The 26,912-nt window shown below is 40.1% G+C and overlaps 1 protein-coding gene across 4 annotated transcripts in view; it reads left to right on the top strand.

The window, feature by feature from the left end:
* rgs17 (regulator of G protein signaling 17) overlaps window positions 1–26,912 on the top strand; it is a 385,251-nt gene that overhangs the window by 5,938 nt on the left and 352,401 nt on the right. Inside the window, exons 1-6 of one of the 4 annotated variants that reach the window (XM_084076873.1) lie at window positions 6,668–6,794; window positions 7,040–7,061; window positions 10,318–10,422; window positions 15,766–15,840; window positions 15,992–16,223; window positions 16,760–26,751. In XM_084076873.1, coding sequence (XP_083932999.1) covers window positions 10,382–10,422; window positions 15,766–15,840; window positions 15,992–16,223; window positions 16,760–16,948 — 537 coding nt within the window. In that variant the 5' untranslated portion in view covers window positions 6,668–6,794; window positions 7,040–7,061; window positions 10,318–10,381 and the 3' untranslated portion in view covers window positions 16,949–26,751. Of the gene's footprint in view, window positions 1–2,658; window positions 2,766–6,663; window positions 6,795–7,039; window positions 7,062–10,317; window positions 10,423–15,765; window positions 15,841–15,991; window positions 16,224–16,759; window positions 26,752–26,912 lie in introns of those variants that run through there. The other 3 variants (XR_014602133.1, XM_084076871.1, XM_084076872.1) reach the window with 3 other exon arrangements.

Raw genomic sequence — 26,912 nt, 5'->3', positions numbered from 1 at the left:
AACTAGAACTTTACCTGACATTACTCAATTGACTCACGCAGCAATAAAAATAAGATTCATTCAAGTAGACTGAAGACCCTTCCCCATATTGAGTCTCAAACGGCAGAAGGAATACATTGTACACATACAAAAAAACATTGCAATATGTATTACTTATTGGACAGTGATGTGTAACTTTTCACTGTAGTGTGTCCCGTGAGCCACGGGTGGTCTTTCAAATTGGTCTCAGGGAATTGACTGGGTCGCCAATAATTTGTCTTTGTTCTCAAAGGCTTATAATCATGTATGTTGAACTAATCAAACATTTGCCAAATTTGAGAGAAAGAAAAAAATATATACATGGAACATAAGGTAGGCTATTCCAGTAATGGTATATAGAACATACAATATACTGTATCTACTGTATGCTGTGTTGTATGTAGGTTGGAGCAGGAGATATTGCAGAAGTAGAAGCAAAGGTAGATACAGGTAATGTAGACATACTAACTCATGGTAGGCTGAGTACAGGCTGAGGCAGGGAGGGTTTGACTATTCATCATTCGTCATGCCAGACCCCTGAACAGTGTTTGTGGCAAGTTTAGTGTGGATCGGAACATCAAATCAAAATGGCATGTTCAAAGTTGGCCAGTAAAAGGAAAGTTGACAGTGAAAATCACCAATTCAAAGAGTTGTGGGCTGACAAATATGCATTCACCTCCCTCCATCGAGCACCAGACTGATATGTGCCGAAAATGCCAATACACACAGTAGCTCTGAAGAGTTTAAACACCACTATGACACAAAACAGAGCTAATTTGAAGTGACCTTTCCTAGAAATACTGATACCTACAAAGAATTTATGACGGAAGTGATGGAAATCATGTTAGAAGGCAAACAGAAAGAGGAAATAACAGGTTAGATCAAGAACATCCCCCTCTCAGACTCCACAGCAACCAGTAGATCTGAAATACTGGCTGGTGATTTGATTAAACAGCTTTGTTAACAGTGCATTTCCTTAGCTGTGCATGAGTCCACTGACACCACTGATAATGCTCAGTTCAAGGTTCACAGTGGGCTTTATTGTTATATTGTGTACAGGTCAGGACCAGGTACATAAGAGTAAAACTTGAGAGGGTTTGGCTTCTTCAGACATTGTAGCAGCATAATTAATAATAGTAATAAAAAAAGACCGTAGTCTACTGTAGCTCTGTGTTTGGGAGCTTGAGTTAATCCTTCAGGTTAACAGTTCCTTGGTTAGAAAATTACTTTGCATGACTATTTACTCTCTATGACTGAAATGAAAACATAATGACACTTTTATGTTAGATTCATAAACGATTCCTTTAGAGCCAATTTCATACTTACTACCCAAGCTATTCTGCAAATTCTCTATTATTTTACAATGCAACATGTTTTGAATTGTCAATTACGAGTTAGGCTACTTAAAAGTGCTATTTATTTAATCAATTATTCCAGCTAGATTTTAATTTATGTTAATTAACCCTGTGGCTTTAGTTAACATTACTTATTTGTTAATTACGTTAAAATCAATTTGTCTGATTAACAACTTAGGCCCTATGTCATACTTTGTCAAACAAGGGGTCGTGAAAATAGCCAGCCCGATCTACAAGCTCACAACGCATCACAATAGGAAGCATTGTGAGCTTGTAAAACTGTTATTTTTTACTATTTTTAAAAATGGATGTATTTTTTTATAATCAATTAAATCGATAAGTTCAAATAACTGTTGCATCCTTAAAGGAGTAGTTCACCCAAAAAATGACTAATTTTCTATCAATTGCACACCCCATGAAGCCTTATATTCATGTTTTTTTCGTCTTTTGTTTTTGTAAAAAAAACCACAAGCTAATAATTTGATTCCCGTCTCCTACCGGCTAATGTATCCAGTAGGAGACACAAAGTAGATTATTTCTCCTACTGGAAATACACCATCAAATTATTGGTTTAGGAATGCCACAAAAACTAAAATAAATCCATGATTTCAAGGCTTCATGGGGTGTGCAATTGATAGAAAATAACTAATTATTTGGGTGAACTCCTCCTTTAATTGTGAATAGACAAAATACTCCTATACAGAGCACAAAATTACTGATGTTGTCAGTGTCTTGGAGTATTCTCAGCCACCTGGTAAAAATAATTACCACTGATGAATGGGTAAGCCAGCGTTGGTTGTTAAGCGCTCAGTACTGGATGAGCAGTGGAAACTAAACGTTATAGTGTATCAAAATGATGAAGGTGAAAACAAAAAAAATGTGTGCTCACTGCTCTGGCTAAAAGGCCATTGTTGGGCCTAACAACTTTTAGCGTATGGTGACTGATTTACAGATCTATCATGCAGTTCTCATCTCTTGCTGTCTTGCTCTGTGCCTCTCTGCTGGGCAGGTTATTTGTGTTTCCATGCCATATTTGCATGTCTTTTCACTGCGACCTCCTCCTCCGGTGCTAGAACAAAGCTGTACCTCATTGTCGTTTGCATCACTGCCACCTCTTTTTTTCCACGGCCTGCTATACGGTACGGTTGCTGAATAACTGATGGCCACTGAAGTGGTCAGGCGACAGCATTTGCATATCAGGCAGGTCGCCCGTGCACAGCTTGTCATGTATCACTGTAGTAGTAAACCCTGGGAGAAAAAGTAGAGTCGAGCGAAAAAGATAGCAGGGGCAAGGCGCCCATGTTGGCACTTCCATTTCGGGAGTGTACGGTAGTCATTTTGGGGCATTGCTAGAGTTCAGTGAAGAGGTCAGTTTTAGACATGACTTTACAGGTAAGAGTTTTGTTTAATTAAGCCTATGAGGTCATAACTGTAAAGCCTGATTAATTCTTTATTTTCCCTACTACGTAGCTCATTCAGTCATATTAATAATTCTAAATGCCTGTGACCTTCAGTGTTAAAGGGAAATTGTTCTATTGTGAAGAGTCAAAAGCTTGCACTGGAAAATCACGGACAGCTACGTGAAATTAATCAAAATGCATTTTATGTGCTTAAGGCTGGGGAAAAGGTTCCAGTGCAGAGAGAGCAAGCTCTCGAATAGAATGCATTGGGAAATGTTATGTCAGATTTTCATGTCCTCACAGTAAAACAATAGGATTGACAGTAAATATAGGCATAGGTATGTTATTCTGTTATGCCATGAACATAATATTTACAATATTACTGTCTCCCACTATGTGCTCACAAAGAAAGGGGTAGGCAAAAGCTGCATTTAGTTTTGGCACAGAAATCATGTATGAGGAGGATCATAGCTGGTTTCATGCCATGGACTAAGTTAACCCGTTGAATCCGGGGACGCATCTGTGTCATTTTAAATTTATTTGGCGATTCAAAAATAGCAGATATACAAGCTCATAGCGCTCATGAGCTTGTAGATCTTCTATCTTTTGAATAGCTAAATAAATCAAAAGATTACACAGATGCGTTCCCGTTCTTAATGGATTAAAGTGTAGAAGTATGCTGTATAGTATCTGTTACAGTTTTTACTATAGCATAGGACAGTCAAATTTCATGCAATATTGAGCACTTGTGAGAGCCATAAGGGATTTTGTTTTTCTCTTTTTTACAGTGTGTCTTTGGTTCCTTATATCATGCACAGACCTATATAGACACCTGTGTGTGAATATTTATCAGCACTAAACAATTTTTGCCTGTAAAGCTCGTACATACCATATATACCTATACCAGGCCACTGGTAAATGTAGTTCCTAAGCCTTTATAAAATTGCTGGAATGGCATATTTATTTGTGTTAACTGAGGTTAATGGGTTAGAGACTCTACAGTCACATCTACAGTATAGAGAAACGGCAAGTGCAGGGGTTGACATTAAGTGTAATTTGCCAGTGGCTTTTCAAGATCGCTGGCCCCACTGTCCCAGGAACATTCATTTTGATTAATTTAATAACAGTCAAGAATTGACCCTCAAAATGAATGAATTAAAATAAACCTTGATGAATGGAGAATCGCTACAATAAACAAGCAGAAAACATATGCTGCCTATATACGATATCATGTTTAAATAAGTACATATCTACTACTATAACAAGTTACTATACATTTCTATATAAAGCAATTGTTCATCATTAGATTATTATTACAATAATTTTATCATGGTCATTGCAAAGATTATCCAATTCTGATTGGCAAGAGGGTGAAAGATTATTACTTTTATAATGCACTTTCTGCTTGCCTGTCATTGTCAGGGGGTACGGTAGACATGTAATGGTTAGTTATAGCTGTAGCATAGCTATCATACAGAGCATGGACATAGTTGTGCTGCGGCTAGTCAGTCATACTGTAATCTGATTTAGCAGAACTCATGATTTTTGTACACATTAGAAGAGATGAATAAGTCTGTCTGCACTGTGTGCGCTGTGTGAATAGGAGGATGCGGTCGGACAGTAGCGCGCGCGTGTGTGTGGGTAGCCCCGACCTAGTAGATACTGTCACTGTAGATTTTTATATATAAATTTTGAGCCGTGCACAGCTCTGGTTTTGAGCATACTGCATACATTAACTGCTCTACTGGAGCTGCTCTGTGGCCAAGTCCATAGCAAGACTACCTTATCTTTTCTGTACTTACACAAGTCAGGATGACAAAAGATTAAATTATTAGTTGCATTATATTCGAGCGAACTTCAGTGGCCACGCCAGAGTGACTGAAACTTTCTCTCTCATTTCCTCTCATCTTCCGGTGACTTTGTTTTCTTTAAACCACGATTTATTTTCCTGATGTTTGACTGGGTTTTAAGATATTGAACCACAAAGCAAAAAAAAACAAAACGGTTCTACATTTGCGGGAGTGAACAGTGAACTGCAGGTGCACGAGGCATCGTCTGAATTTCAACTTTAACACAGGTCTTAAGAAATGCTGCTGATGTAGTAGCAGTAATTACCAACACAATTTCACAATTTGATAAAGCACCAGTATCACAGGTGTATCCCAAAATAATGTGAAATTATGTTTTAATGTTCTTCTGTGGCATTTTCACTGGCCAAGACTGGCCAATGGAATGTGCAGAATAATCAAGATTAGGATTGTTTTTGTCGCATTCCTAAACCAATAATTTCATGACATCGGTCAGTAGGAGACAATAACAATAACTGTTGAGATACAGTATGTTATTTGGAATCAAATTTGGACTGACCAACCCACCCTATATATGCCATTTTCGTTGTGTGACATCGGTGCACAACTAAGTATAAATCAAGCTAGTAGCATATTTTAGAGACTAAACAAAAAAGCCCCAAAAAGCACTTTACTTTAAGAAATGCCAAACCCAAATCTCCCTGGGAAAAACAGATGTGTCTTGCAGGCTGTGATGCTGATGAACATTCCTCACGGAAATTGTGTCCCAAAGTTAAATGAACGGAATGGAGGTTTAGTAGAAAATAGAAATTGTTTATTTCATAATTCTGAGTGAATATGCATATGAGTGCCTTTTTTGTACTCTTAATTCAAAGCTTATTGCATTCCCTCCAAACTAGAGCTGTTTTTCACTTCCCATTCTACAGTAGGCAAGGCATAATAGAAAAGGCGATGAAAAAGTGTGTAGCAGAGATAAAACACACACTGAATGTTAACCTCTTAAACTCTATATACTTTGTTGACCGGAGTCCTCTGGGGTTCTATCTTTGGCCCACTCCTTTTTTCCATCTACACCAAATTTCATTGCCAAATATAGCTGATCTACAAACTGATACATTGCATTGCAATGCTTTGTGAGCTTATAGATCTGCTATAAGAGACTATTAAGACATGCAATAGGGACGCAACGTCAAGTGGTTTAAGTGGAGAGAATGTAAATTATGGTTCATTCTGGCTCCTTGTTCATTAGATAACAAACTGTTAATACTGTGTATTGCATTCTCTTTTCTGTTGGATATTCTGTCGGCTTGTTGGTCTGTCAGGAATGTCGACTGAAGCATACTTGGCTGTCATCACTGAATGCTGGCTGCGAAACATAACAAATTAGCCACTTAAAACAACTAGCAAGGCTAGAATTGCTGCCAGTCTTTCTTATTGAATGATAACAGTCCCCAGTGACAATCTGGATATTTTGCAGCCAGTATTTAGTGACAACAACAATGCTTTGTATCCACAAAATGCTAACAGTAAAAATGGATCAAAATAACCTTCCATGTAGTATGTACCTTTGTGCATACGCGTACGTCAATGTCGGTGCTGAACCTCTTCCAACCGTGTCTGTGTTTATGTGCGAGTGTCTTTCCAGACACCATGCACTGCAATATATGTGCAATTGTCGTCAAAAAGGAAGAAACTTGGCTAACTGCCAAGTATAGTACCATACTAGGAAGGAAATTATTTTTTTCTTTCTTTCTTTCTTTCTTTCTTTCTTTCTTTCTTTCTCTAAGGATGAAGTTGATGAGCTTAAATGATTTGTCTCATACTGTATGTCATCCTGGGTTTCTGAGACACCCAGCAGCACTCAACACAGCCTCGTTCCCACCATGTGCGACATGTTGTAGCAGTTTTAAGATATGCTAAATCCGTTCTCATTCAGTTGAAGGACAGTATGTTTATATTAACTGTGTGTGTGTGTGTGTGTGTGTGTGTGTGTGTGTGTGTGTGTGTGTGTGTGTGTGTGTGTGTGTGCGTCTGTGTGTGTGTGTGTGTGTGTGTGTGTGTGTGTGTGTGTGTTTTGCACAGCCCCGTAGTCTGAGCGGCGTGGAGATGCGAAAGAGGCAGGCGGCGCACATCGAGGGCCCCCCACAGGCCCCTGGTCAGCCCCGACCTAACACCTGCTGTCTCTGCTGGTGTGGCTGCTGCAAGTGTCTCTGGTAAGCCACTCTCAGGGAATCCCTTCTCCCACTCAAACAGCCTCGTCTGTCTCTGAACAGTCGACCAGCTGGGGTGTAATGACATTTCAATCTCTTGAATTAAGATTATATTATGATTTATGGCAAAACTATTTTGTTACTGCTGGACTTGAATACTAGACATTTCAACACTTAATGTATTTCTTTATTTCTTTCCTCTGTCTTTTTTTATCCCTTCCTCATTTCTTTTTTTGTGACTCTTCCAGATCAAAACTAATTCTAAATCTGGTAAGAGTGCATAGCATACCACATAAATAAGACTATAGTCCTTTTCACAGCTGGCCCGAGTTTGAATCCGACCCAAGGCTCCTTGCTGCATATCATGCCCCCTCTCTCTCCTGCCTTTCCTGTCTCTCTCTCTGTCACTATCAAAGAATAAAGCACAAATGCTGGAAAGAAAAAAAGAGGGGGGGGAATCTAAATCTGCCTTAGATTGTGCAATCTATCCTCAGCTTAAAGGATCATGCTGGCATTAATACATGTTGTCATTGTCTATTAACAGCTTTGGCTATATATTTTGTAAATAAACATAGACATTTTCCTGTTAACAAACTTATCTGAATTATTGACTCATTGGCTAAAGTTTGTTGTGCAGTCTTTGGACAAATGTATGTTTTGTCCAGGGACTATTTTCAGTAAGCATTTTCTAGTCAATGTGCATAAAACAAAATGGATTGAAAAATAACCACGCAAATACCTATCTTAAGCAAGTTTCAAGTCTCTGCAAGTTGATTTTCATACCATACTGGAAGAAACCACAGCAGCTCCAGGCTGTGTTGACCTTTATGGTGTCTGATGTCACTTTTATGTCATGCCTGTTCCGGCTTCTCTGATGCAAATGTAAATCATGCAAAACATGTATCATTTAGTGTGCTGTTTCCACACAGTAGTGTTATTGCATGTGATAAGGTTTGATTTGGTTGCGAGAGCAAAGTTTACAGCAACAGAGCTGACATTTTGGTGTGTCATTAGGGCCTCTGCATGATATGCAGTAGCTCTATAATATCACTCTGTCCTTCTGTCTGTCCGTCCACAAGTTCCTTTTTTTCTTTCTTTTTTGTGTGATCACTATGGGCTCCATCTCATTCAGGAGAGTGAAATATTTGGTTGACATTAATGAATATTATGAAAACTGTTGAAACACCAATCAAGAAACAGCCAAAACCAAATATCAATACAGGACATTTTGTCGATATTGCCATTTACTGTGTTTATTACGGCTTATGTTCATTCATGCCTGTGTGCAAACTATGTGGCAAAACCTTATAGGGGTGCAACAGTTAATCAGACTAATCGGTTTAATCGATAACAAAAAAAAGTAGATTAATCGATTATTTGATGAATCGAAGAAGTAAGTGATAGAATAATCACTAAGAAAACAATTGATAGTTGCAGCCCTAAAACCATTGACATTTCCAACATGGGAGAGGCAGCATTAACTAGCCTAGGGGACATAAACACATGAATCTGCTGCAGGGGAAGCTAATATTTATTATTTCCCTAGGATGAGCGGGGCGCCGGAGCGCTTGTTTTCGGACAGCCCCGGCGGAGGCGTGCCGTCTGAAGCGGACTTGCGCCACAACAAGAGGCACCGCCGAGCGAGCTCGGTCGAGCGAGTCGCCGTGCCGATCGTTGCGAAGTCCGCTTCAGCTGACTCAGCGCCGTTCGAGTTACGTTCCGATAGGGACAGAATCGTAAATCATTGCGCGCACCAATGCACACATCTCTGCTCGCGCTTTAGTTTAAGAGGCACTCATTATCCGATGTGTAAAAGCAGCGGCAAGGGATGTTATTTTATTTGATGAGCGCCTGCCCTGAACCACTATTTACACTCTAAACAGATTGATTTACATGTATGGCTATGGTGTTGTGTTGAGATGAATACTAAATACATCAGCTCTGAATTAATGGGCCATTCGATGGCCCATGACATCACAGAAATAATGAGTGATTTGCTGTCTGAAAGTGGAATTGACACTTGACAGCCTTGTCCAAATCACTATGGATGGTCTGTGTGTAAGATGGAGTAATGTGTGACTGAGGTCAGTTGTGAATTGTGTGGCTAAATGTTGACTTGTTCATGGTGATATACATCATTTGGTTGGCCACTCAAAGTGCTTTATTAAAATGTGCACTACAAAAGCGAAAGCAATGTGTGCAATGCAATCTAATAAAGCTCTGTCTGATGTGGCAGTGTTATGACAAATCAATCATGACAATGTTTATTATATTTAAACTATACTACTGTCTCTCATTCATGAATGTGATTCAGGAGGATATGCACCATGCTTTTGGAATTGAGAGAGTCAAGTTAGATTCAGTGCCACATTTCCATCACTTTTCCATGTACAGTATGCATTTATGGAATGTGGAAAGTCCATATGTCAAATCCATATGTCAAAATGAGTAGAAAAACCCTGAATTAACTATTTCAACTTTGTGATAAAGGAACCGACAGTATGATCCATAAACATAAAATACACTAGGACTACATTAACCTTTTTGTCAGAAAAAAACAAGAAGAATCAACTCGATTGTCACATCACAGGTTTACACTTGTAAAGAAGTGTTCCAGTTGACAGGCCAGCCTGGTGGCAGGCGGTAATCAGGCCTTGTTCAACAGTTTGATGGTAGCCAGGAGGAAGCTGAAATGTGGTGGTCTTGCCCTTGATACTAGTATGGTAGGCCTCCTTGCCTGGTCGCGGTCGTAGTAAGGGTGTGAAAAGTTTGTGATTGGGGTGGTGCATGTCCTTGATGATACGGTGAGCTGTGACTACACATCGCTTGTCGTACAGCTCTTGGAGGGAGGAAAGTTCACCTCCCATTATGCACTCGGCCACCAGCTGTAGGTTATTCTGTTCAGCGGGCGGTGCAGTTTCCATACCAGGCAGTGACACATCCGTAAACATCTTATACAGTACCTTTGTCCAAAGCACCTCATATTTGTCCCTCAAAATCGTTCACTTCGCACTTGTTATCTTTAGCAAGCTAACACCCGCAAACTATAAAACCAAGACAGCTATTTTCAAGTGATGAGACGAGTGAGGAGAGATGTGTACAGCACTGGGAGTGAGACAGGGCTGCTACATGTGGGAAACAGCATACTGTATGTGTGTTTGTAGCCTTGACTTGACTTTTCCATGAGGCAGAAACGAGAATTATGGGAGACCGCAGGGCTGGTACCGATATCGTGGCAAATGAGTATTGAAACAGTTTCAAATATTCAGAATCATTATGCATTGAAAATTTTACATTTGTGACTACTTAAACATTTTGTTGCTGCACACACTAGAATCTAGTATACACAATGCCCACTGAAAAAGAAGTGGATGTATAGCCTATACCTTTGTTTGTCCGTAATGCGTCACTACACTGACCATGCTGGAACACTCTAAATCTCCTATGCACAACTAAACTTAAACATGTATCTCTATAGCAACGCCTAACTCACTTACTGGACTTTTTTTTTCCACGGACCCCGAAGAGCCCGAGGACCCAGTAAGAGGAAGGCGTTCTTGACAAGTCCTGACCTTGAAGCCAGATACACAATGGAGATGAGGAATTGCTTTCAGTTGCTGATCTGCGGAGGGTGAGCCTAATGCAAGGACCGTGTGCTTTGTCACTGCGAATGTTGAGGCTGCTAGGATCTGTATATAGGTGATGAGAAGATCAGAATCTCCCAAGCACCCGGAGGTCGTGTCCTTATTAGATAAAATTGGTATCCCGACCTGAAAATGTATTTTCTGTTTACTTTAAATGTACACATCACCCAGGGCCATTTTCAACCTTATCTTCATATACTTAGTCCTCACTAATGCTCATTATATGATGGCACCATTTCTGTCTACAATGAAAGAATTATCCGCACTCTCTTCAGTTATATTCTTATTGCTTTTTTAATAAGTTCACAGCAGCAGCAGTCTATCTAGAGAAACGGACGTGTTTCGGCACGTCGGCCTTCCTCAGCGTTTCTGTCTAATCATTCTGCTTCTCATTGGTGGGCTATGGACAGTTCAGAAACCTGCCTACCAATGACATCATCGATGGGGATTCCAAGCTAATAGAAACTACAGCCTTTCTCTTCCTGGAAAGTTATCATGCTGAAATATAACGCATCGTTCTTGCGTCAATAAAAAAAAAAAAAGATTGACATTTTCAAACCTGCCTACCGATGATGTCACTGGTAGGCAGGTTTCTGAACTGTCCACAGACCTCCTCTAATACACAGAGTGAGTAGACAGAAATGTTGCCATCTTATAATGAGCATTAGTGAGGACCAATTATATGAAGATAAGATTGAAAAAGAGTGAAGTGGTCGTTTAAGAGCTGGAGAGACCGGGATAATTCAGAATGTAATTCAGAATAATAATCAGCATATAATAAAGCCATTTAACACTAAATATAAGAACCTGTAGTGGGTAGACACAGTAAATGAGTAACAGAATCTACCTATCTTCATTGTTAGAGCTCGTGTGCAGTATAGTTTAGTTCCCCTTTAAGATAGTGTTGCTTGTGTTGGTTTAGCATGGATAGAGGCTATTGTTTTGCAAACCAGTCTGTGGCTTACTCAGTCAGGAAACTGTTGTTTGCATTTGCAAACGCTACATTGGTGACCCAATGCTCTCCCACCAGGCTGTTGCTGAATGGTTTGCCCAAGCCAAGGCTAAGTTCACATGCTATTTACATGGAGTCAAGCTGAAGCTTGAAGTTCAAGGCAAACTTTCAAAAATATTGAAAATCTGAAACCTGCCTCTAAGACTTAACTGTATCTTAACTGTGCCCCCGAGCAAGGCACCAAAGCCAGCCACCCCGTAGCTGCAACAGTGGCCTCACTGTGGCTGCCCTCGAGCTGCAGGAGACGAGTGAATGAAACATTGTTCTTCCAATGAATGGCAAGGGTTCTGCATCTTACACACCACTTCATCTCAAGTGGTGGCAGCTTGTAGTCGGGACCTGCAACGAGTAGTCTGTGACTCTGCACTGTGCTCTTAAATCAAACACTGAATCTGCCTCGGATTGGCTCCTATTCGGCACCCTAGGTCAGCGATTCCCAACATGTCGGCCGGGGCCCACTTTATATGGATATATATATATATATGTATATGTATATGTGTGTATATATATATATATATATATATATATATATATTGCAAGTGGGCCCCCAAATGATTGGCAAAACACTAGGATTTTAATGATGATAATGTAACGTTAATATAAAAGATTAATGTAAAAATAAATGTTGTGGTATATATTTTTTTTACCTCGAAAAATAAGCCCCCTTATAATGGGAAACGCCCCAATAGGATACGCCCCTAGTCTGCAGTCTGCAGATAGACTCTCTTGGAGGGGAGGGGTGGGGTGGAGAGGGGGCGGGATTAATGGACTATGACGTCAAAGTCCAGGGGCCAATCCCAGCACTTTTTTAGCCTAATTATTCAGAAAACCCCAGACCACAGAAAATCCACTGAATTGTTATTGAGGTCATAAAACAAAACAAAAAAAACGAAAAATAAATGAAAATGAATGTCATGAAACCTTTAAAGTATACTATGTTAGTTCCATTGATCAAAGCTGTAACACAATCCATTGATTGATCATTAAAATATACGTGCTCTGAAAATGCATGCGGCCCACCCATCTGACCACTTACAACGGCCCAACCCATCTCACCACTTAACATGTGTTAAGTGGTCAGATGGGTGGGCCCCGAAAACTTTCGAGATTTTCAAGTTGGCCCTGATCCATACAAGTTTGGGAACCGCTGCCCTATATTGATTTCTATGCACGGGGCAGGGATTTAAGACATTGTCGTTGACATTGATCAGTTTGAAGCCGAGTGGAATAGCTTGCTGCTTTTCACTGTGAGTTCCAGTTACTTAAGTGACTCCTGCTAACTAATTAAGTAGCTGATTCCTCTCTGTCAAATGATTAGATTCATGGCATTAATGCGAAGTCAAGTAGTTTTATTAAATTATGTGTGTCTGAATGGCAGCAGTTCCAATCCTCATTGCAAAGTTATCAGCTTAGATCAGAGAGAATACATCTGGACCCTCAGTAATATACAGTACTGGACAGAGTAAAAGAGATTAGGGTAGGGGTGTGTGTGTGTGTGTGTGTGTGTGTGTGTGTGTGTGTGTGTGTGTGTGTGTGTGTGTGTGTGTGTGTGTGTGTGTGTGTGTGTGTGTGTGTGTGTGTGTGTGTGTGTGTGTGTGTGTGTGTGTGTGTGTGTGTGTGTGTGTGTCAGGTAGAGCATGACAAGTCAAGGTGATCTGTTTCTCTGCTTCACCCATTATTTGTTTTCTCCCATCCTTCCTCCCTCCCTCCCTCCGCCCGTGCCCCTCTACCCAACCCCACTCCACATGCAGTGGCCTTATCTGGTCTCTGCACTTTCTATTTCTATCAACACATCACATGCAAAACAGCTGTGAAGAACAGCCTGTATATTTAGCTGTATTGTGAGCATGCCTGGGGGTCGTGGATAGCTAGGCCCATTACCGCTGCACAATGGGGACTTTGACAAGACACGGCGAAAGGAAGGAAAGATCCTCCATGGTGAAATAAAAATAGACCTCTCAGTGCGGTCTATATTTGTAGCGGGGACTCATCATGTGTGTCCATTTGAGCGAGATGGTTTTTTTCATAAACGAGTGTACCTGTTTGGGTCCCGCGTGTTTATGTGCAGGCAAACTTAAGCTTTTTTTGGTATGTGAGGTGACAAACGTGACTAGATTATTGTCAACTGAAGCATATGCAAGAGGCTCTTCCCAGCTACTAGACCTGGCTAATAATAAAAAATACATGCCGTATTAGTATGTATTTATAGAACAGTGTTTACTGTAGGTGGGACAATTAAAAAAGGCAAAGATAAAATAATAGAGCCTGCACACTGGTAATATGTTTCTTTGTGTATTGCTAATTTCACGTTGAAATCACATGGATCTTATTTCCTGAAGAAGAACTGTGATCGAAACGTCAAATCATTTCGGCCGTTTCCCTCAACAACAAGTAGAGTTGTTGGTGAGGGGGAAAATGGAGAGGACTAGTATAGGGTCCTGGGGACCCACGACTTTTTATTTTTTTGCCTCAAAGTATTTAATAAGATTAAGGGGAGGTTCATCATTTATCATTTCCATATGTGAGTGTTTTACTTTTTGCTCATGCTTCCACAACATGGCCACAGTAATCTGACTTCATCACGGCAGTCACCACCACAGCTGTTCATCAGTTCCAGTTAATGGGCCACAGATTTTGTGCTAAGGAATTCTGTTACCGCCATGTTTTATGAACAGTCTATTGCATAAGAGTTTAAAAGGCAAGGAACCACATTTACGTAAGGATGACCTTTGTATGAGAGAGGGGGCTATGGCATGAAGCTGGCCAGCAGTTGTTACCAGAGCTTGGGTAATGAGGGTATATGAAGCCGAACTGAGGGTGTAAAGTATACTATCCAGCAGATGACCCATTTCGGCTTGATCTTTTTTTTCCTAAGTGTGAACTTATTCACTCTAATTGAGACAATAAGACATTTGAGAGTGAAACAAATAAAATATGCAAATAATTAACAGGTTGTGGAGCACACGGATGCAATTAAGGGGGCACTAGACAACATTCAGCCACTAGATGTCACACTCACTAAGCACCACTGTTACATAAGGTAACAGTTTCTCTGCCACCTCTTTTGCATGGCAGTTATGCGGGTTCAATGGGGTGGCTTCCTTATAACAATATACAGTATATATAGGGTAAAAAGTACCTTACCCATTGAAAACGGATAGATATTGGCTGGCCCCAGGCCCAGCTTACGGGTTGCGGTAAACAAACCAGTAATTGTGGACTTTTGATGTCCCAACAAAATTATATCAATTATAATTTCTCAATCATACCTTTTTTTGTGGGAGGAAAGCAATACCTTTTTTCCATACATGTTTCTGTGTGGAAACCCCCTCTCTGGGTGTCATTTTCTTTTTAATATTTGTTTTCATAAACATTGTATAAAGTACTTACGTAGGTGTAAATTAAAGAAAATGTGTGTTGATGCTACTGTGTCGGCATCAGTCATGAGTGAAATGATAGAGATTGCTGCATAGAAATAACCAAGGATAGTTTGTAGGGGAGTTTGACACCGACCGGTATAAGTCGCTGACTATAGTCATCGGCGAGTCCCATCATATAAAATATTACGCTTAAAAGGTGTTTAGTGTGTGTTGTGTTAAATCTCTTGAAATGTTTTTGTTAATTGACCCCATTGGCTGCTATTCATTTATGTCTGCAGTTATATCTCCAAACAGGGGACTTTCTGCATAAGCTAAGGTCCATATGTCAATATCACTACAATTGAGCAACTCATACCACCTAGTGAACAAGAAAAAAAGAGAAAACTATGCCAAAATCAACTTGAAACTTGTTGCTCTACTCATTTTATTTGAGACAAAACATTGTGTGCATAGGTACACTTTAGCAATTTCCATGGAGGCTGTGTTATAAGTGGACAATGAAAAGTTACAATGGCTTTTTTTGTGTTTTGATCAATTTTGGCATTTTTTTAAAAATTGTTGCACTGTGTACTTTTAAAAGTGTCAATAAAAATATTCAATTCAATAGTCAACAAAATCAATCTGATGAAACAGTAGGACTCTTCCTGCTGTTTCACTGGAGACCCACATATCTTCCACTTTGATCCCCATTGGAAGGTGGTACCCTGCGTCTTGGGAGTTGAAGGAACTGTAGAAGATTGACAGATGGTTAACATTTTGAAGAAAAATAAACCCTGAATGTTTATATCTTGTTTATATTTTATATTCATAGTTTATATTTTAAATGATTTAAGAATAATCTCTGAAAAATCTCTGAAACCCCCCTAACTGCAAATGCCCAGTCCCTTTTTATTGCAAACATAATATCAATAGATTATTAACTCATCTTTCTATTCCAGGAACGAAGACAGGATGGAGAGAAGTGAGCGACAGACCTGCACCAAGCTGGACAGTATTGAAGCTACAGACGAGCTGTAAGTCGATCCGTAACTCTTGTCTTATTACCTGTTCATGCATGACATTCTTGTACACTACAGTAGAAGTGTGCATGTGTCCTGTTGTATTAATGTGTGTGTGTGTGTGTGTGTGTGTGTGTGTGTGTGTGGGGCATTCCTATGACTCTAGACACCCCAATCTAGATGAAGTACTGTCATGGGCCAGGAGCTTTGAGATGATGATGCGTTCGCTGGAGGGCCGGGAGATTTTCCGCGAGTTCCTGCGCTCAGAGTACAGCGAGGAGAACCTCCTGTTCTGGATGGCGTGCGAGGAGCTGAAGAAAGAGACTGACCCGACGGCTGTGGACGAGAAGGCCAGGATCATATATGAAGACTACGTGTCCATATTGTCACCCAAAGAGGTAAAGACGATACCAGTGTTTACCTTTTTTTCCCGAATCAAAATTCAAGGAACAAAATAGCCACCACTTATAGTCGTCATCATTTACATGAGTTCTGATAAGTTGCTAGTTGCTTTTCAAAAGTTTCAAATAAATGATCAAACATACCTTACTTACGTTCACGTTTGCCGCGCTATGAGCTTGTAGATCTGCTATTTTTGAAAAATCGTGAAAATTTGTGCAAATCTTTGAATATATATATTTTTAAAGTAAACATTTGTAACTTAAATCTTTGCTTCTGGGGGTCTCTGGAACAGAATATTTTACAAATGTTCGCTTAAAAAATATATAAATTTAAAGATTTTCTCAAATGTTTACGATTAAAAAAAAAAAATGCAGATCTACAAGCTCATAGCGCAGCACTCTGTATATCTGCTATTTTTTAATAGCCAAAGAAATCTAAAATGACAGAGATGCGTTCCCGGATTGAATGGGTTAATGAAAAAAAAAAAAAACGTGTACCATTTAAAAAAAAGAAAACCTCTTACTGGTTCTAGGTGAGTCTAGACTCGCGGGTGAGGGAAGGCATCAACCAGAGCCTGGCGGAGCCTAGCAACGTGATGTACGAGGAGGCCCAGCTTCAGATCTACACACTGATGCACCGCGACTCATTCCCTCGCTTCCTCAACTCCTCCGTTTACAGAGACCTCCTGGCCAGCCGGAGGCGCACCTGCCTTGAAACCTAGGGCCCCCCCCCACCCACCCCCCACCACCATCTTAAACGCCAACGAGACTACTACTTCTACTTCAAATACTACTATGGTGCCAGCAGTCGGGTTTGGAAAATCTCTCCCTTTTTTTGATTGAAAAGACTGGATGACATACAGGATAGTTTTTTTTATTTATATTTTTTAAGCAATTTCTCTCCAGTTCTCTGCTGGAGCCAGGTGGGCCTTTTTGCTGGTTGGTTATTGGTCACTAAAGCTGCTCATGCTGGCCAGCGATTGGTGGACTGGTGATTCTCGCTGGTTGTTATTTGGTAGATTGGCCAACCCGCATGTCAACAAGTAGTTGAATGGCCAACCTCATGGCCAGCTTTTGGTTGACTGTGGACAAGGACTCCTCAGGCCATGGGGACGGACAAGGAGAGAGGAAGACAAAAAAAAGGACATTTCCACTATTCTTGTACTGTACTGTACTGTTTAGAATTCTTCTTCTCTCCCCTCTCTTTCTCTTTCTCTATTCTCCTCTTTTTTGTCACATTCTGTCCCTCGCCTCAGATGTTTTTATAGTCTAAATATGAAGCCCAATTTGGGCTTTGGTGTTGGGGCTGCTCTGCCCACTTAACCAGTAGAAGCACTGGCTCTGCATGAAAAACAAGGTTCTGGAACTCTTCTCTCTCTCTCTCTCTCTCTCTCACACTCTCTCTCTCTCTCTCTCTCTCTCTCTCTAGAGTAGCTTGACATTGTTGGCCGCGGACTGCAACGGTTCTTGAATATTGAGACATATTTATCTCCTGAAAACACAGGTGGACTTGTCTCTCTGTCTGGCTGTCCATGTTCAGTGAAGGGGGGGTAAAAAGTAGAATTTTGCCAAGTTTTAGCTTAATGCAGTGTTTTTTTTTGTTTTGTTTTTTAATGAGGAGGTTTGATGGCTTCTACAGCAGCAGCAGCAGCAGCATCACCTACCCATCCGTCCATCCGTGTGTTCATTCATTCGTCCAAGCACTTTCCTTCTTTACAATTCTGTAACTGGGAGAAGTAAGGGCTAGAATTGTGGTTGGGCAGCTACATGTATTATTACTCTTATGAACTTTTCAACAACAAGAAATCACAATGCCTTTACATGTGAGACAAGGCAGCACAAGCGCTGCTGGAGTTTTCTGGAAAGCAACCACAGTTTGTCAGACGTTCCCTACCTCCCTTGTGTCCCCTTCCCAATGTTCCTCCCCGTTCTTTCTGTCCCACCTCTCCTCCAAGTTAAGATCATCACAGCCTGACAAGCACAGGTGCCCCATGTTGGGAAAAGCACTGCTGGAAATATAGAAAATATAGTGAAACAAACAATGATTCTAAAATGTTATGTACCATTTTTGGATAGTTTGAGCAGAAAAAGAGAAGGCTTTATGTTTTCACGTTCTATTGCATATTATATAAAAGATAGCCCTAGAACATATTGACCATTCACATGGCAGTGATTTAGTTTTTACATCATACTCTCGGGGGGAAATTGTTTCCAATCCCTGAGTATGATGTAAGAGCAAAATGGCCTATAGCTATGTGAATATGGTCTATACAGCAATTGCAATTGCCAGCAGCTGCAACATCATGGATATGTTTGGAAGGATTCATTGTTGAACAGGACTGGCCTTGGGCATGTGAGATTTTAACTAGCTGCTAAAGTTAGATGTTGAATATTGCTGCAGTAATCAAACAGCTGGTACAGTCAACTGTAAATAACATCAGATATGCTGGTAGCGGACATTGAATATGTCACTGCAGATGTGTTGTTGGAGGTGATTGCTGAACATGATGTCATAGGTGCTGTGAAGAAGACATATTAGATGTGACTTAGAGGCTCTTTAGTCTAGTTCATTCAGGTGCATGTCTATGAAGCCAGCAGATAAGGCTGGACGGATGTGTGGTCGTCCTTTACTTAGCCCAGTTGCATTCTTTTTACCAAGGCCTAGTGAAGAGAGTTGGCATGATAATGCTAACACACTAGACATTGTACAAGACTTGCTAAAAACTTTAGCTAAGCCATGCTACATGATAGCCTGTTCAACTAGGCTGACTAGCTTTCAGCATGCAGTAGGCTAGTGGTTGGCATGCTTGTGCTAGCCGTGCTAATCCTCCATTCCCGCAGCCAGCCCTCAGAGACCGTAACAAAGTTAATGTTTTTTTTTTTCTAATCTGACAATGCCAGCATGCATTGATAATGGCTATGTATTTGTATGGTACAGTTACATACACAAAAATATAATATTTAAGAGGGTCTTGCCAAATATTCCATTAACATTTGTAGTACCTATTAGAGGACAAATTGTTTTTTTGAAGATGTGAACATTTGAAGATAAACTTTGTTCCTGGCCTGTGGATGTGCAGTAGACAGTGCATGAGTGCAGTATATTATATTTTTGTGAAAGAGTTTGACGTCATAGATTCATCATGTTATTTGATGAATAGCTAACCTCTTTGTCTGGTGGTTAGTGCAGTCTTAACAAAGTGTCAATGAAACAGTGCCACTCCTCAATGTGAGCATAGTGTCAATGTTGCCACCTCCTTTAACTACCTGAAGTTTACGTGCCAAGCCTGTTGAAGACTAAATTAAAAGTATATCGGGCACAGAACGCCCAGTGGACAGTTAAGTGCAATTGGATCAATTTCAGTTATATTAGATTGGGGTATTTGCTTTTGCTGGTTGTGTTCTGGACTTTAAGAAACCTATATAAAGATTTCTAACCACACAACCATTAAAGATATCCAAATAAATATGTCTATGTGAGGCGTTATTTAATTTTGCCAAACCATTTGTCTTTAAACTAGCATTAGAGATTTAAATAGAAGATACCATGATATTTAAAGAGAAAAGTTGTCCTCCCCCACTCCCCAAATCATTTGCTCTAGCATTGATAATGTGCACTAACAAGAGGCTTTTGATTTAATTAACATGAAAGCCTTTTAACCTGGTTACAATAATATAGACTTCATGAGTTTGTAAAGACCAAGTTTCATGTTTGGAATGTTCCTTATCTTTTAAAAAATCTATTTAACTGGCCATATAACCTTTGGCAATACAATACTTACATGCGACATACATTGTAAGCCAGAAGGGCTTGATTGGTAATGCTTAGCTGCATTAATGAAGAACTGTGCATGCATGCAGCCAGTCAGTTAGAATCAGAAATATACAGTACAGCGTAATTAAAGAAGAATAATGATATTAAAGGGTCAACTTTCCAATGTACTTGGTGGAACTGTTTTTGTTGCCAGGCAACATAAGCATATTGGACTTTGTATTTGGAATTTCTTTTTACTGTGAGACGACGCTGTAGTTCTTTGACTTCATAGAATAACGTCTGTGGCTCATGTAGTTCTAGCGCAGACAAATCCCTCTTCTGCGCAGTCTGGCTATATTTGCTTTTTTGCTGGGTCTACACAGTAACTATACAGGTAACACGAGAATGTTTCACCAACAACCAGACAATTAAATCATGGTGCAATTAAACCAAGTTTACATTTATAAATGGTGAGGTGTGTATAGCTTAAAAAATATTCATAAGAATGGGGAACAGACAGTCCCCGGTGTGAGCGGAGGAACCAGTGGGGGTTTAAGTCCAGTCAGTGCTGACAGGTAGTCCTCCTGAAAGCCTGCAAGTGTTTTAAGCAGGGGACAGAGACAGTAGAGGTCCAGCTCTCTGCTGATGTCCCTCGTCTTCTCACTAGTGATTTTTACACAATGGGTGAAAAAACGAACATTTGAAACATGGATTCTACAAGCAATGATGATTATGTGTGTGTGGACGGACATAGCAGCATCGCAGAGTTTAGAGGTATGGACTTTTTTGTTTCCTCAAATTTCCATGGTTCAGAGTGAATAGGTGTTTTGAAACACTTCTGACACGACTGTCATGATTTACACTTTGTTGGGCGCCGTTGTTGCACACAGAAAATGTTAAGTAGGGCGCGACACGACGAGCAACCAAGTATAACTCAGGCTTAAGAGGTTGACAGCTGACTATGTACTGATGGAAAGAAGGAGGTCTGCGAAGCTTTAGCCTTCTTTAAAAAAAAAAAAAATGTCCCTGTAGGCTTTTCACTACCTCTCATGTTGTTTAGGTGACATCCCCCCTGACTCCACCGGCTGATTGTGTTTATTTGTGTTGCTTCCCTGTTCTGTTTTTGTCTATTAGCAGGTAGGAGGCGGGGATCATCAGTGCTAATGGGATTCACCTGGGCCCAGTGCATCCCCTAGCACATATAAGCTTCTCCATGCTGTCATCCTCGTATCTCTCTCTCATCCAGCACTGCACGTCGTTTGGTTAGTTTGCCGTTGGTTTAGTTCTTCATCCTACCACACCCCATACATGTCATTACAGCCAGCCAGCCAGCCACTCACTCACAGACACCCACTGAAAAACTGGCAGGTACACTCTACAATACACTCCTGTTATTTCTTGGATTATTAATTAAATGCTTGAGTTGGATCTATTCAGTTGCTGTGTCTCCCTTATTGTTATTGCTTCTGAGCCTGGTTGTAACAAATGGGGGCTCTTCTATTTTTCCAAGTTGTTTGGCTGACAAATGGAAGTATGTCTGTGTTCGGCTTTGTAAGCATTTTTCTTTTTATCTCCTTATTTATAACTACTCACATTTTTTTTTTTTTTCTCCCCAGTTTAGTTGTTGCAAATTCCATCATTTAGTCCTGTCACTGCCACCCCCTACTGTTTGGTGTTGGGTGGGGTAGAAAACCGCGTGTTGCCAGCCAAATTTTTGTCGAGAAGGCGTAACGCATGCAGAGGAGCATACGTAATATGCTCAATAGTGGAGCAAATAATGACGACAGCAGGGTTTCCATTCAAAGTTCTCTATATTTCCAGACAGTGGATCAAGATTACAACTAGAGCCCGTCTGATGGGGGAGTTTTGGGTCTGATGCCGATCCTGATTATTGAGAGGTCTAGCCCACCAGTTACCAATGTTCTGACCAATATATTAGTCAGAAATGCATTCAATTCATTCAATTTTCATCAGTTTGAAAAACTTGGATTTGATTAAAGTTTCTATTTGACAACGTTTGACTTGTAAGCGAAACAAATAAATACAAATAAACATAACTTTGATCTACAAGCTCGCAACTCATCACATTGTGCTTGTAGATTATCTACAATTGTTTTAAAAACAAATATTTTCTTTTTTAAATGTTCGCCTATAATGTCCATGCATAATTACAGATACCAATGTGGTCAAAAGTTAAATAATAGCCGATATATCCGCCAGACCGTGCCATGTGTATCGGTATAATTCCAACAATTGATGTCACCCCACGAAAACAAGAGGTACACGACAGATAAATACTTTTAAAGGTTCTCATGAGTCTGTGTGGGGATGGCTGATTTATGGTGTAAAAGTAATGATAAAATAACATGGTCCCCAATCCATTGGGGTGTTTTTGTCACAGTACATTTGCACATACTGTACTGCATTTAACCCATCCTAACTATTAGGACCAGTGGGCAAATGCCATTAATACACCACCCAGGGAGCAATTAGGGGTTAAGTGTCTTGTGTCTTGCTCAGGGACACTTTGACACATAGACCGGAGCCAGGGGGGCGAACCGGAGACCTTCTGTTTCCCAGGCGGCCTCACTACTTATTCAGCTATGGCCACCACGGATATGGTGACACATGCACAACTGATACAGTTGTGTTCCGTTCACGTCCATTCTATGCAAGCGAAGGGGTGAAGCTCCCGGCTACAAAGCAAAATCGTGTCATGTGGCAGATTGTGGAATGGAGGCGGGCATCTGAAGGGAATCAGAGGAAATATCCAGGAAATGTCATGTTAAGCTGCTTTGTGAATTTAATTTGACTAAATTACTTAATTCTTAACTTGAATAATTGAATTTAAATGTTGGTTAACCCAAAACCCATGAACATATTTTCACCATTACCTTCTGGCAGTAATTGATTGGGAATACAGTAATATATAGTAACACAGCCATAGTATATGGCAACAATTGTTTGTTTTGAAATGCTCCCATAGAGCCCATTCATTTTGAAAGTATAGCTAAAACATACACAGATAGAGATACTAAATACTGAAGTTTAATTTCTGTTTTTGTTGCAAGATCTACCTGGCAAACCTATCCCTACTCTCCTGTCTGCAGTTGAGGAGGGGCACCAAGTGGAATTGACCATCCTCTGTGTCCTCCAAGAAGCGCTCCAGGCAGTGCTGTTTCAAATCGTTGCTGTTGGGCAGAAACCTTTTAAAAAATGTTTAAACTTTTTGTAAATTAATTACCTACTTCATAGGTACTTCGCAGTGTCGCACGACAGTAACAAAAATAGCAGATCTAAAAGCTCACAATGTGTCACATCGCAACGTGTTGTGAGCTTGTAGATCTGCTGTTTTTGCTGTTTTTGAAACATTTTGAAGTGAAAGTGGTTAAGTCTGTCTGTCGGTTTTATAAATATTTAACCAATAAAAAGTATTAACAAGAGCTTGCGACTAAATAATAACTACATTGGATCCATTGGAACAGAGGTTCTTTTTTCCATTTTCTATTAAGTAACGGTTTTGGACATACAATGCCTTGCCTTCTACCTGGCCATGATAAAATGCATGCTTCAAGTTTAAACTGCAATTCAACAACCATTCAGGGGACAAAGAGGATATCAAAAACACTGGATATTGTTAACATGAAAATCATCGCAAAATGACTGTGCATCGCATGAATACATTAACCCAAGACACAAGCAGGTTCGATAGACCCACCCACCAAGCATGTATACAATTAGCTCATAGAATACAACCAACCTCTCATAAGAAAAAGTATAACGACTGGAAATACTTATCAGCTCAACTTGCAGAATGTCACCAGCACCACAAACAGCAAATGGCTGGAGTCCTTCAGTAGATCATCTTATCTATACTAACTTAAAACAAAGTAGTGATTAGTTCAAGTCTTCTGCATCACATGTAGCTAATCATGATTTACCTTGTTTAGTGTGTTCTCCATGTGGGTCAGCACTGGAGTGTAGTCTCTCATCAAAGTATTGACAGCTTTCTCAATGTGGGAAAGCCATCTGGTCCATCCAATATTGGCTTGCTTCCAGATTTTGATGTTCAGGATCTCCGCCAATTCACAAAGCTCCTTCTAGGCCTTCAGTGAATAGCGGTTCGGCTTGTACAAGCCCCTAGTAAGTCAGTCACCTGTACAGGAATGACGGGATGGATTAACTTATTTCTATCCATTATGTATATCATGGATTTCACTTAATTTGTTCATGTTGGCATGCTGGCTGGTGGTATCCATGGCTGCCAGTTCCAATTCATGACCATGGCAATTGGAACAGGGCGTTAATCAGACGCTGAATCTCTTGGCGCAGAAGTGTTGAAACTCCCCTATATCGCCCCAATGATCACAGTGGAATTGTCGAGATAGAAAAAAAAGAATTACCTGACAAGTTAACGGGTTTTACTTACCTGCACATTTTTCTTCATTATTATTATTTTTTTGTCCCGGGCAACCATTAATATCAAACCTTGCCTCTGAAAGCATCAAAAAGGAAACTGGATTTTATTTTTTATTTTTTTCTTTGCCTGACTTGCCATCTTCTATTTCTTCTAATGGGTCCGAATATGTTGTGGCGGGTGCTTTGCCTCTTTCCCCATGATCTTAGTTTATTTCGTTTTTGCTGCTGTTCTTACCATTGCTCTACCTGTTGCCATCGGTGCCTTTGTTCTTGCTCTCTTTTTTTCTTTCTCTCTTAAAATGCTTCTTCAGTCAACAAAGCTGTGGAGGGGGAAAGAGATGGGGCAAAACGGAGTACAGGAAGGGAGTCAGACCTGGAACAGGTTGTTTTTCTAACAATTATTTTCATCATATTTGTTTGGTTAATTGTTGTTTGCTTGGGTTGCACATTTTAGATATCTATTGGTATCCCATTTTTATGATGTTTTTCTGTGGGCGTGGAGTCAGTGAGGCAAAACATTACCTGAACACAGTAGCTACTCAATACATCCATGCCAACGCTGCCTATCAATTTTGTTTGCTTTTATATTTTGCCAACCTGCAATCAATAACAAAATGAGGGACAAAGTCTTCTTGAACACACACCTAACGCAGATCATGCGCTATTGGGCTGAGTTATGAGAAATCTCCTATTTTTCTCCTAGTTCCCCAATCGATTTTTGATGAATGGGCATGACAAACCTTGAGACAATTATCCATACGTTTAACCTGATTTGAAGTGTGTGGTAGAAATACAAGCATTTCTGATGATTGCCACCAATCCTTTCATATTTTATCGTATTTAACCATAGTTGTTGTCTTCGATCTTTTTTGACTGGCAGTGGCGGCTGATATGTGGTTAGAATGTGATCAATTCGCTTTGCAGGTTGCTGATCCGGTCTAGGTTTAGAACAGATACGAAAACGGTGCATGTATGTGTATGCAAAGACCGGATAAGACTGGTTTGTTTGGAACAATCCAGGTTTTCCACGCGTACTGTGGAAAGCCTGGAGACGCAAGTTTATATGCGATGATTTTTCAAGTTGAAGCCATTTATTTACTCCTTTGAATGTTCAGTTGGTGATTCGCAAGCCTACAACCAAAGAACGTTGCTACTATTCTGAGGTGATTCATGTTTGCCTCCAATCCAATATCTCTTTGTTTTGCCTCCAACTAACGCCATGACGTAATCATGTAGGCACAAAGATCTGTCTATTAGCAGGTTGGAGGCAGGTAGGGTCAGTGCTTATGGGATTCACCTGGGCCCAGTGTATCCCATAGCACATAATCTGGTCCACTCAGTCATACGTATATCTCTCTCTCATCCAGCAGACCAGCACTGCATGTCTCTTTGCTGTTTGTTTGGCTCTGAATCCTACAACACCCCTACATTATACACGTCATTACATCCACTCACACCACTGATACTGGCTAGCACATGCCACATTATCCTGTTTGTTAGCCTATTCCTTGGATTATTTGTTAAATTCTTTGAGTTGGGTCTATTCAGTTGCTGTGTCTCCCTTATTGTTACTGCCTCTGAGCCTGGTTGTAACAGTTAATTTATTTCACATCTAGTTGTCAATGTACAAATTGTTTTTAGATCTACTTGAAGCCTAACACTGTAAACAAAAAAAAACATGTGCACAGAAAAATGAATATGTATTTGATGAGAGAGGTTGAAGAGAGATTAGCCTAGTCAACATTCTTTTCTTTTTCTTTTTTTCTTTTTGTTTAACTTTTTTGAGTTGAACTAGATTTTTAGATCTATAAAGAATTCAGGAAATCCACTGTCTAAGGGCTAATCCCATTTTTGCCTATGCAAATCTGTTACTGTGGGCGAGTTGGGAACGGGCGAGCTACCGTACCTTTCACATGTACTAGATGGACCATGGTTTACATTGCCCTTTGCTGATATTCTTCAGTCTTATTCAGCAAAAATGTATGCTTATTTTTGTTTCTATATTAAATATATAAATATATATAACAAGTAACATACAGAGAAAATAGTATATGCCTTTGTGATGATAAAAAAAAAGAAACCTTGCTGAAAAGAATAAATGTGTTGTCTGACATGTGGCTGTGTGCTGGAGTCTTGGTAAGGTGATGACTGGAATTCAAAGAGACAGAAAAGCTAAATCATGTCAGGCCACACTTTCTTTACTCGGGCTACATAACTAGTAGCTGTCCATGTAGTGTTTCCTAACTTAAGGGAACATTTTATTTCTTTAAGGAGCCACTGTATGACATGAATTGCTGTAAACAATATTGTTGTCCACTCCCTCCATGTGGAAGATAAACTATTTGCACCATCCACTATGACTTTTCCTTTCTTGTCATTTTTCACGGGGAGCTTTTGGTCACTGTTAACCAGGTTGAAGGGCTATGTCAGGGCAAACATGGTAAAGACATTTTAGCAGGAGAAGAGATGCTAATAGTATCTACTTCTGGCTAGTGATGGGTACTGGTATAGGA

Source organism: Gymnoscopelus microlampas (assembly GCF_963454915.1).
Source record: "Gymnoscopelus microlampas genome assembly, chromosome: 13".
NCBI lineage: Eukaryota > Metazoa > Chordata > Actinopteri > Myctophiformes > Myctophidae > Gymnoscopelus > Gymnoscopelus microlampas.
This window is presented reverse-complemented; position numbering and strand designations above follow the sequence as displayed.